This window comes from Terrapene carolina, unplaced genomic scaffold, assembly GCF_002925995.2.
Source record: "Terrapene carolina triunguis isolate 2854851 unplaced genomic scaffold, T_m_triunguis-2.0 Scaffold238, whole genome shotgun sequence".
NCBI lineage: Eukaryota > Metazoa > Chordata > Testudines > Emydidae > Terrapene > Terrapene triunguis.
In genome coordinates, this window is record NW_020664589.1 from 17,535,752 (window position 1) to 17,548,251 (window position 12,500).

Consider the following 12,500-nt stretch of genomic DNA (forward strand, 5'->3'; position numbering starts at 1 on the left):
TAATACTTTGTTTTTATGGCATGTACATTTGGCAGAGCGCCAGAATCCTCTCAGCAAGGCTGGCCCCTGTATTTTGGGAAAAGTTGGGACTTGGCTCTCAGGAAAGTAAGTGGAAACAATAGTTTCTAAATTTTACAGCAAGTCTGTCTCTTACTACTGAAGGCTGAGATGCCAACTCCCTCTAGTTCCAATCAGCTTTGCTTATCAATATTTCAAGTCATTATAAATTTAAAGGAGCAATGCCTGAGGTTAATGTGTTAAGTATTAATGATTGCAGGCTCTGGAATTGGCATTATTAGCGACATAACCTCTGGATCAACCTTTAGCTTTATAATTAAGACACGATTTGAGATTTAGTTTACAGGTCTCCAGTGAAACTGTGGCATTTTCAGGTGCTTTATGGTAGATTTAAGTAGGAACCTAGTCTAAAAAACCCACCCCACTCTATAATGTGTAGTAATTCTTAGTTGACATTGGATACACCAGAAGAAATCCAAGACTCAGAAAACCACATTACTAGCCTTTGTCTTTGTCCCCATTTTGCTCTGAAAACTTTCTAAATTAAGGAAAACTTTACCCTGCCGGTGTCTGCAGAAAGACTCTTCAGGTTCTCATTTCCCCGTCCTTGTTCTCTGACCCTGTACAGCTGCCGAGAGCCCTGCATGCTTCTAAACCGGCGAGGTTCTGCTGTGTGACGGCAAGGGACATGCCTGGGGTGTGTTTCCTCCGTGTGCGACCCCCAACACCAAACCCATTCGCTCAGGCGTAGCACAGGACTGGGATTTGCCCCTTGGTTATTTCCTGGCATCAAAATACTGAATGGCTAATTGCTGATCTTAGCATCGCTCTGCAGAGCTCCACTGGAGCCTGTTGCCTTGGCTCCACTGGACAAACTAAATGCTGCAGGGCACGTGGAGTTTGCACTCCACTTGGTTTGGAGTCTGAAAGTTTGCTACTAGTCTCAGGCCTTCTGGCTCCGAAGGCAGCATAGGCTAGTGCCATTGATAGAAACTAATTAGACTTTGTAAGTAAGAGTCAGTTTTAAAAATCTATTAACATAAGCAGAAGCCAGCGAAACGGGTAGTCAGAGGAGCGCTGGCTATTGATTATCAAGTTTCAGAGACTATTTCTGCTAACCATCAGGGTTTCTTCAGCTCCGTTGGCAGAATAGAAATAGTGACAGACATTGGGGTGCAGAGCGTGGCAGATTTGTTAAAGAGCTAGGATGTGTCCAGGCAAGGCTGGAGAACTGCGTATGGCGGAGGAGGAGTTAACGTGCCCAGAACAAGGGAAGTGGGTTTGAGAAGACTGGACACCCCTGTGGCGGATGAAGGGCTAGGGCTAGGGAATGCTCTTGTCCCAAACCGAAAGGAAATGAGGAGCTTGGGAAGCCGTTCACTGCCTGGTTCTGTGTTCATAGACTTGATTGCTTTGCTTTTTCTTGTTTTTAATCGGAAAAGGGCTTCTGATAAGATTGAACAGAATCCAGTGCAAACTGAAATATAAAAACAGATACGTAGCCCCCCAAATGCGGTGGCAATGGGAGCCTAGAACCTGAAGCTAGGTCTGTCTACTGGATGTTGGATACTAGCAGGCATCAAGTTGCTCCTCTAACCCGTTAGGAAGCCTGGCTGGATTTGAGCATAGCTTGTGTCTTGGCCCATTTGGTGTCTTCTGTAAGGCTGTTTTAATAGAGCTGAGTTTTGAGAAGTCCATGGGAGCTTTGCCTTCGCCTTCAGTAGTTTCAGGATTGGGGCCCCGGTCAGCAGTTAGAGCCTGCTGAGTTTAGCATAAATGGGGAGGAAAATGCTCCCAACAGTGGAAGTTTTTCATTTGAAAACTTGCAATACTGGGATTGGGGTGTGTGTGTGTCTAACGTTCCTGAGCTCTTTGCAGATCTAATGCCCGAGTGAAAAGGAAGATGTGGTGGATGTTGTATCCTTAGATTTTCAAAGGCATTTGGTAGGATTGCATATGAAAGATAATTCACTCGGGGCCTGATCCAAAGCTCACTGAAGTCAATTGAAGGTCCCCTAGTGACTACAGCGGGTTTTGGTTTGGGAGCTAGAGCAGCAAGGAAAGGGTTAACACTGGGATTAGAAGTACATTAAAATGGTTCATAATATGTTGTGTAAATGGTAGTTTTTCTAACTGGAGGAATGTTCGTGATACACTGGATCGGGTACTATGGGGCCTCTCTTCTGTGAAGTTATGGGTGGGTCAGATTAGAATATCAGATGCAAGAGATCAAAGGCTTAGGATGAAACAAAAACAGAGGTGCAGAAGGTGTCATTAGAAAGCACGGACGCCACTATTGTAGCTACGCTTCCGGTTCCGTAGAATCAGCAGGATCTTTCCATGTGGGGTCCTGCAATGGCGGCTCCCAGCAGGGCAGGACGGCGGGTGGGAATGGAGACCTGTAGAAATAGTAAAAAAAACGAGGCACCTTGTGGCACCTTAGAGATTAACACATTTATTTAGGCATAAGCTGTCGTGGGCTAGAACCCACTTCATCAGATGCATGGAGTGAAAAATACAGGAACAGGTATAAATACATGAAAGGATGGGGGTGCTTTACCAAGTGTGAGGTCAGTCTAAATCAATTAACAGCAGGATACCAAGGGAGGAAAAATAACTTTTGAAGTGGTAAGAGAGTGGCCCATTACAGACAGTTGACAAGAAGGTGTGAGTAACAGTAGGGAGAAATTAGTATTGGGGAAATTAAGTTTAGGTTTTGTAATGATCCAACCACTCCCAGTCTTTATTCAGGCCTAATCTGATGGTATCCAGTTTGCAAATTAATTCCAGTTCTGCAGCTTCACATTTGAGTCTGTTTCTGAAGGTTTTTTGTTGAAGAATGGCCACTTTTAGGTCTGTTATTGAGTGACCAGAGAGATTGAAGTGTTCTCCTACTGGTTTTTGAATGTTATGATTCCTGATGTCAGATTTGTGTCCATTTATTCAGACTAACACGGCCACCACTGAAACCTATAGAAATAGTGTCTCTGTGTTTCAGTGATAGCGGTTATGCTCCCGATAAAGAGTTAATCAGTTTCTGGGAGTGGGATTTTTTTGTAGGGGATGATTTAGCTCAGATGTGGAAAACGGAGTTTAATGAGGAAATGTAAAACCAGTGGCCTGCAGAGAATAAACCCAAATAGAGAGAACGCAACTCCAAGGACCCGTCATTCGGGACAGTGAACAGACAGGGACTATAGAATGGGTGAGAGACCATCCCTGAAGCCGTCTGCATAGGGTGTGGCTTTAGTAACAATGGCCAATGAGATACTGGTCTGCATCGGCAGAGGAAATGACTATGATTGGGAGCACAAGATCTGGCTGGACCTCACCTGAGTGAGCCCTCCACTTGGGGGAATATTTCTGTTGGCAGCAGGGCCGCCCAGAGGATTCAGGGGGCCTGGGGCAAAGCAATTTCGGGGGCCCCTTCCATTAAAAAAAAGTTGCCATACTATAGAATACTATATTCTCGTGGGGGCCTGGGGCAAATTGCCCCACTTGCCCACCCTCTGGGCAGCCCTGGTTGGCAGATATTATTGCCATAAGCAGGGTGCAGCATAGGGCCACAGACGGGGCGGCAGGTTTAATCAGTGTTGAAAGTCTGCCCAGGTTGGGTTTATTTTCACTGGGATATGAAAAGGGACCCTGAAGTAGAGAGGGAGACACTGCTCTCGTGGAAGACAGCAAAAGCCAGAGGATGCATCCAGAAATCCAGGGTAAACTTGGCAATCCATTTAGCAAACTGGAAGGAGTAGCACACCCCCGGGTAAGCAATGGCATCAAAGGAAGTGACTGAATGGGTCTGAGAGGTCTCCTGACCATTTTATGGGAAGAGGGGAGTTGAAATAACTGGAGATTGGGTTGAGATAAACATAAAGATCACAGGCCTGTGGGGACCAGAGGTCTTCCCTTGACCAGGAATCTGTGTCCCCTTAAATGAAAAGCAAATGCCACATTGCAGGAAGAGTCCCTTGGTTTTTTCCAGCAGCTGAGAGAGGAGCTATTTTCAAGTAATGGGAGAGTGAATCTCATGAGAGTCAGAAGTTTGGTTTGGATGCTAATCCAGACCTCTTGAGTCTGCAGACAAGCTGGAAATGTCACAGGGCTTTTGCTGCAAACCTGCTGAGCACCCCTGAGTCTGGTCATTAGAGGGGTACCAAGAGACCAGTGCTCCCACTCCCAGTACTGCCTGTGCCCAGGAAGTGCAGGGCGGGGGGAGGGGGGAATGAAAAATACATGTTAGAAATCAGCTTTGATTTTACCCAGCCAGGTTCAGCCACTGCTTGTAACCTCGCCCACTGCCAGTCCCTGTAACTCTTCCTCGGGAATGCCGTGGGCGGGTTCCAGGGTCCGGGAGAGGAAGGAACATTTTCTCACTTAAACATTTAATTCAGAGTTCGACGCTGCCCCTTTCAGCAAGTAACTCCCCAGACTACACTGCTCGCTGTAAATCATGCGACTGGTGGAGCTTCCCTGAGCTGCAAACAGGGCCGGCTCCAGGCACCAGCTCAGCAAGCAGATGCTTGGGGCGGCCAAGGGGAAGGGGCGGCAGGTCGGGCTCTTCGGCGGCAGGTCCCTTGGTCCCTCTCGGAGGGAAGGAATTGCCACCGAAGAAGAAAGCGGCACGGTAGAGCTGCCACCGATCACGATCGCGGCTTATTTTTTTTCTTCTTCTTCTGCCGCTTGGGGCGGCAAAAACCCTGGAGCCGGCCCTGGCTGCAAAAACAGTGGATTAGGCTCCCAGATACATTTAGGTGCAGATGGGAGATAAATGATTTCAGGTTTGATATCAGTGTATAAAATAATATGTAGAACAAGTTTTTCAAGAAATACATAAATACAAAAATGAAATTGTATTAGGTGTTAGTGTTCATAGTTCAAGAGGGTGGGAAAGGTAATTTAGAAAAAAGTGTCCTTAGCAGAGAATCTCGTCAGCTGTAATTTAGAACTATCTGATCAGCATATGTTGGGGGGAGATAAACGATCATCTGTTCTTTACCTACGCTGGCTGCAAAGCTGATGTTCTATACTTTTCAGATGAGCCTCTTTCAGGTGTCATGAACACCAATCAGTCTATCAGACACACTGTAGAAAGGGCATAGTCGTTGGTGAAAGCAGGTCAGTGGATTATGGCAGTAAAAGATTTTATTGCTTCAAACAAAAGAAAAATATGCTTGACAAGAATGTATATTTAAAATAAAAACTGAATCAATGTAAATACAAAGGAATTGAAAGCCAGCTTTTGCATTCTGTTTAAAAAGATTTTTATTTATTTTATTTTTTGCAAACACATTACAAATTAAGAGCCAGGGATTTATGGGCTCTTATCCCTGCCTTCAAATTGGATGCAAATAAATGTAAATAAAAAAGGTGAATATGAAAAAAGAGTTTCTAGAGGTAGAAATATGAAACTATTAACCATGCAACATGCACCATAAATACTCCACATATAATTTCAAAATTTCATAATCCGTTACATTTAATTAGGCACAGTACATGAAGTGTGCACTGCCAATAAGCACGTGGAAACACAATGGAAAATATTTTGTGCTTTGTGGTGCATAAATGTTCAGTTTACTAATTTCAGTAATGACACTTCACTGTCAGCTGCGTCTTTCACAGAACAAACGCTGACCTGTCCTGTGGAAATAGCATGTGCAGGGAAGCAAGGCAGGCCCACGCCGTACCAAACCCTGCAGTTATGCATCTTGATGATTTAAGTAATAATTTATTGTCTTTTTTATTTAACATTGTAATTAACATGATAAATAAGTGCAACAGTATTGTTTGAAATGTAATATACAATTAAGCCCAATTAATTAATTGGCCTTCCGTGATCAGGAGGAGAAAGATGTTCATTGTTTTTTTTTTATGTGAAGAGAGAGTTTGTTTTAATGAAAAATGTGCTGCTAAGTAGCTTATGTTTGAGACAACTTGCAACAGTTTGGGAAACTGCAAAGTCTGGAGAGCCAGGAGGTGCTAGGTTTCCCAACCTGCTGCTTCACTAGCCACCCTGGCACCCCAGCCTGAGAACATTTGTTTTTTGTTTGTACCACTTCTCTGCTGGCCCTCAGCCAGGTGCTCGAGAGCTCACCATTTGAGAAGCGCATCCTCTGCTTCGGAGCTTGGTGTTTCTTCGTGATTACTTCATTCTCTAATAATATCATCTAGCCCTGCATCTGCAGATTTCAGAGGAGTCCGGCGCCATTATCCCCATTTTTGAGATGGTGAAACTGAGGCACGGAGAGGGGAAATGACCTGCCCACAGTCACGCAGCAGGCCGGTGGCACAGGCAAAACTAGAATGCAGGTCTCCTGGCTCCCAGTCTGGTGCGCAATCTGGCCAGCCACACAATTTTACCAGGCATGGAGGGGAGGGCAGGTCTACAGCCCCCCCAACATTGTCCCCTGTGGAGGGGGAACAGAGGACGGTGTTGACCAGCCTGTGATCAGTGGTGGCTTTCTATGGGCTAGCCCTGCTTCTGCAACTCTCCTGATCTCTACCCTGTACCATTAAATACTGCCTGTACCTGGGCCTGTCCCAGGGCCCATCCTGCCAAGACTTGAGCTGGTAACCGAAGCCGTCATGCTGCTGTGTAACAGTTACTGCCGCTCGTAGCAGGGGTGAGGCATAGAGCTTCGAATGGTATAGATCCCTGCTGACCTTCATGGGGAGCTCATTGCATGGAGCCACTGTTCCTGTGCGAGCCCACTGCTCTGAGGTGGACATTAAAAGAGGGTGAAGAGAGTAATTCTGGCGACCAGGAACGTCTTAGCAGTGTCATAAACGAAGTCTAAAATATACCCCCTTCCAGAAGAGCACAGAGGGTTGCAATATGGAAACTCCTGATTTCAGGCCAAGCTGTGGAGTACTTCATGCACCCACCTGCTCAGCCGAAAGGTTCTCTCATCTTAAACTGAAATGTTTACTGATCTCCCCGCATCACGGGCACCTCCAGCACTGGGTGCCCACCTGTATGGACAGACACCCCCGCGTGGCACTGGAGTATCCGCTGTTCTGAGTGCAGGGAGATAAGGAAGCCATTTGTGTTACGTGGAGCAGCGAATGGGAATTTTTAATGGTCTCACTGGATAGGAAAACCTTTATTCACTCATTGGAAACAATTTCATACATGTCATAGGATTCTCCTCCCTGGGTCAGTGATTCCTGGATACCACAGCACAGATCCAAAGTGATCAAACTTTCCTCTGTTCCTAATATCCACTGACATGTTTGTCCATGAGTCACTGTCAGGCCTTTCAAGCAAACTTTGAATGAATGTTTCCTGTAGCAGGTGCCTGCTGCTTTGAAAGTGCCTCCCCCTCCTCCAAATAGGCTGAGACAGGGAGCATGAGACTGCGGTCAGGGCCGTATTAAGGCACAGCCACTCTGTGCCCACGAGTAGGGCCCCAGCTCCAGGAGTCAAGTGATTATGTCAGAATCTCAGATGCCATGTAACGAAATGAAGTGAGGCTCTAGCCGTCATGTTTGTAAAGAAAAGCTTGAAAACACAAACCAAGCGTAACTGATGCAGACGTCTGCCTGAGTCTGAAGACTGCCTGAAACTATAGCTCTGCGAGATGTGAACTCCCAAACCCCCTGTTCTGAAAGAGGCCTCCCGCCACCCCCTGACCACCCGGTTCCAGTGAGAGCCTGGTGTGGGGCTCCCCAGGTGGAGTCACAGCAGCTCCCACGCTGGGGTGTGCTGCAGCCCCAGCTTGCTGCCAGGCCTGACTATGCAGCGTGCGGTGGACAACTGATGCTGCCATTGGGGGCTCGCTCGGTCAGTGCTGGAGTTCTGCTTCCAGGGATCACCCGCCGGGTCTCTGCTGCTCCTACTACCAGCCTCCAAGGGTTCAGCTGCAGGTCAGGGTTTTCCAACCTCTCCTAAATCCAGACCCTGCTCCAGCGGGAGCTGGAAAGCAGCCCAGGTGCGCTAGGAAAAGCTGCAGCCAGGAGGGACCCCGCGCAGGGGTGCAGCCTACGTGCCACGTGTGCTTTCCCCTGGGGTGGGAGGCAGATAGTCACTGAGCTGGAGGGAGAAGAGTCAAACCCTGATTCCGGCGGGAGCTGCAGGTGCTCAAGTCCCAAGTGAGCCCTGGGAATAACACAGCTGACCCAGACAAACACGAGCACCAGGAAGCCAGCCGAAAGCCTGGCTAAGAGAGAGCCCTGGCCTGTACGGCCCTCCGAGCCTGTGCAGCATCCGCCACCACCAAGGGCCTGCCTGGAAACGATGAAAGCACAGCAGCTGGAGGCAAGTGGGAGCAGGGCCCAATTATCTCCACGCTCAGAGCTGACGTGCCTACTCGTATTCACTTGCTCACCCCCCTGGACCCGCCCTTGTTCTGTCCACATGTCCGTTTGTCCATGTGTGGATCCAAGACCTTGGTTTAGTAGCGTCTCTAGACTGCAAGCGCCTGACTCCACTACAGCTCAACTGCAAATCTATTGGATGAAGGATTTTCTAAAACAATCCGTGGGTGGGCTTGGCGAGATATATACATGAATTCTGATTTTAGTGTCAGAAACAGACTTTTCCGGAGGTGACCGGTGAAACCCTAACCCAAGTGTTGAGCGCAGATTTTAATTTGAGAAATAGTTTAACATTTTTTTAGATATTCATTTAGATGTGGTATGCAGGTTAAACATAACGTATGATCACTGCTCCTTTCATTGCTTCCAATTAAACCTTGCTTGTTAGTTTAACCTCTAGGTAATCCCATCAAACAATTGATGTCAAGGAAACACTGCCCACAGTGGCTTTGGATGAGTGGCCATTAATTTTAATTGCCTTGATATTAAAGATTAAGAAGTATTGGGACTAGCAGAATGGAAACGATCTGATGTCAAGCAAATCCACTCGCTGAGGCTTCCCCAGGCTGCTGGTGATATTAAAATTTTACTGTGAGAATTAAATAAACCTTTATTAGTGATGGCTGTTGTTTGATTGGTCCAGAGGTGGGCATAAACAGAGGGTTCTTACACATCCTCGGACAATATCGTTGATGTACAGAGATTCCTCAATTATGAAACTGTTAATAAAGCTGTAATCTGATTGTCTACAATAATTATTTGCTGGGTTTCATTAATGTATTATTGCTTCCCTGACTGACAAGGTAATATTAAGTGCAATATATAGAATACAATGGAGTATTGTCCAGGGAAAAGAAAGTATAAGGCACACTTTCCTTATTACATTTAAAGCTGGAGGCTTTTCATTAATTATCTGAAATTCCCGCGGTATGGTATATAATTTTGGCATTTTTAAAATCTCCTCCCTATAACCAGGTTGCCTTATCAAGCTATACACTACAGCTGTGTTCTGCTTGTTCCATGTGTTGTCCTTTTAAATGGAATAGCATTCGAGAGCTGTAGTCACTTGTATCCATATCCTACAGCGTGCAAGGCAGAAGTACAATTCCTGGTGATTTCTGTTTCTTTTTATGAGAGGGAAGGAGCTGTGCAGGGTTCCTGTGTCTGTACAGAAGGGTGTTACTTCCTCTGTGTCAAGGGATGTTCCACATGGTCATTTCAAAACAAACAAATGAAACCAAGCGCAGCATCAGCTGATGGTCATGACTCCATATCTGGTATCATGGAAACAGGAGTTAGAAGTTTAAGGCACTGCTCCAAGATCCGTTGATGTCAGTTAAAAGACTCACGTTGATTTCAGTGGGTGTTGGACTCTGTTGGACTGTGGGCCCCTAGCAAGCAAATGGAAATAAAAAACAGACCTGCCTGCAGCCCGTATGATTCATGGAAAGGCAGGCAGGAGAAGGCATGCATCTAGGGACACAGCAGAGACCACCAAACAAGCCTTCGTGACCCACGAGGCCCTGTGTTTGTCACGTAACTCCATCCCCGTCCTTACAGGGTTTGCTCTGAAAAGACCTTCTTCTAAAACAGACTCAGCCTTGGCCAAAAATGGAAAATTGGTAGATTTCTGTTTATCGGTAACTGTTGTTTTCTGAAAGTCATCGTTAATAGGACAAAAATTCTTATTCCCTGGGTAGGGAATCTCTCCCTTTACGAGAGTGCCGGTGACTGTGAATTCAGCTGGTTGGATTTTGAGTATCTTTCTGTTGTGCATAGGCCTCCAAATAGCAGTCAGACTTGCAGTCACTACCGATGGGGCTTAGATGTGGACAAAGACCAGGAGTGAAATTTCCACATGCTATTGATAGTCTGGCTTTCCCTCCAAGGGAAGGGCGGGAGTTTGGGCTTGTGCTTAAAGTAGCAGACTAGGTCTCAAGAGACCCTAATTCAATTCCCTGCTTGCCACAGACTGCCAGGGTGACCTGGGGGGAAAATTTCTCTGTGCCTCAGTTCCCATCTGTACAATGGGGGCAATAGTAATAAATACTCACACCCTTTGCCTGTCTTGTCTGTTTGGAGCATAAGCTCTTGGGGCAGGGGCTGTCTCTTACTATGAGTTTGTACAAAGTGCAGGACAATGGGGCCCTGATTTTGTTCCAGACCTCTAGGCACTAGTGTCAGAAAGTAATGATCATCTGTGAAATTTAGTTTTTGAATATGTTTTAAAATCATCAGACAGTGATAACTGTTGTTTATCTGTGACTATGAAGTTGCACTAATCTTTTCATAACTAAACAAAGGACATGCAGCGAGCCCTATGAGTACAAGGGGGTGAAGTCCAGAAGTTGAATGTTCTAAGTGAACATGGCAGTGTTCACGTCAGCTACTGCCATACAATCTTGTAAACTTCAGATTTCCATTGTTAGGGACCCGTTTCCTTTTAGAATTACATTGCAGAGTGTCGGCACGAATACAGTGCAAATAGCTTTGTTCATGGAACAAGGCATTTTCTTGATGGCACTGTATGCCGCATATGTAATGAACTGTGATTATTAATTAAGAACTTTATTCTAAAGGCTGAAATTAGAAATGTTTGTATGATTTCTCAGTGGCTTTGTTTAAGCTGCTCCAGCCATGACCTTTGCATGGGTTAATAGTTAGAGCCTTATCAGCCATCTTGGCATCCATGCAGTATCTTCAAAGGGAGATGACAAAGCAACTTTTCATCCATTATTGATTTATATTGTTCCTTTCATTTTCAGCAGACCAAACACGACTCCAACTGTAGGGCTGCCAAGGTTGTTCCAGCCCAAAAATAAAGAACAATTACATTCGTTTCCAGCTCTTTCTGTCTTTCACTTAATCAAATGTTACCTTTACCTCCCGTCAGTGGTTCTAGTGTTCATTTGCTTGACAAATGCCTTGTTATTAACAGTAGGCAAAACCATGCTAACTGCACAGCAAACTCCAAGATGCATGTTGTCATAAGAGTAACCCCTTGTGTATTAGTTTTGCCAAGAGACAAACTGAACCATGTCATGCTCATATCTATAATACTATTCAACTGATCCTTGATTATTGCTTAGTTAGTCTAAGTACCCAGCGGATATTCGATTGAAGGCTGGGGATTGTGTATTTGATGGACCCAAACTTGACATTTGGAAGCGATCACACCTCTTCCTGCCGAACGCTATCAGAGGCTTGACTGTTTTTCCCTTTTTCTCCTCCCAACCAATAGGTATCCAACTGGTTTGGCAATAAGAGAATCAGGTACAAGAAGAATATAGGGAAGTTTCAGGAAGAAGCCAATCTTTATGCTGCAAAAACAGCTGTGACTGCAGCACATGCCGTGGCAGCAGCTGTCCAGAATAACCAGACAAACTCCCCCACCACACCAAACTCTGGTACGTACCAGGAGCCTTTTCATTCACCCAGCCCAGTAAATGAAAACATCCTGAAAAGCCAAGTGGGAAGGATTTGCAGTGAATTTGGTTTGGTTCAGAATGTTGCAGTATTCCTCAGCCAGACTTAGCCATGGCATCATGTAAGAATGTAGAGTGGGATTTCTAAGAAATGTTGGGTGTTGGTTTAACCACCCCATTAACTTCAGTGGTAGAATGCCAGTTGACTTCAGTGGGAATGGAGTCAGGCTAATGCTGAGCACTTTTGAGAACCCCAGTTTTAATCCACAAAATGAACGTGTCACTGCCAGTGTCAGCTTTTTGGCAGTTTCCTTTTCCTGTAGCTGTTTCAGCAGTGTTTTCTCCCCCAGTTAAAGAAGAAGTCAGGCAGAGTTCCATGGCTGTTCAACACAGTGTTGAAGGCTTGAAATGTTGAGTGACGAATGAAATGGTGTAGAGGGGAATATTTACATTCTGCTGTACACTAATTGGACTTTAAATGCTGGGCTGCTTGAAATGAATTAATAGTGTATATAAAACATATATCTGAGGTAGACGTTTGTTTTAGGGTTCCATTATCACCTGATCATTTACAGTCTTTTAGAAATTTCTTACTAATGTGTTGTCTGCATATTGTAGAGCAGTCGTTCTCAACCTCTCCAGACGACTGTACCCCTTTCAGGGCTCTGATTTGTCTTGCGTACCCCCCAAGTTTCACCTCACTTAAAAACTACTTGCTTACAAAATCAGACATTAAAATAC

General features: G+C 45.5%; 1 protein-coding gene across 1 annotated transcript in view; it reads left to right on the forward strand.

Annotated features, from left to right (window-relative positions):
- The window catches only part of PBX3 (PBX homeobox 3), a 155,098-nt gene that overhangs the window by 136,056 nt on the left and 6,542 nt on the right, over positions 1-12,500 (forward strand). Inside the window, exon 5 of the mRNA XM_026657361.1 lies at positions 11,576-11,741. Within this exon, the coding sequence (XP_026513146.1) occupies positions 11,576-11,741 (166 nt within the window). The remainder of the gene's footprint in view (positions 1-11,575; positions 11,742-12,500) is intronic.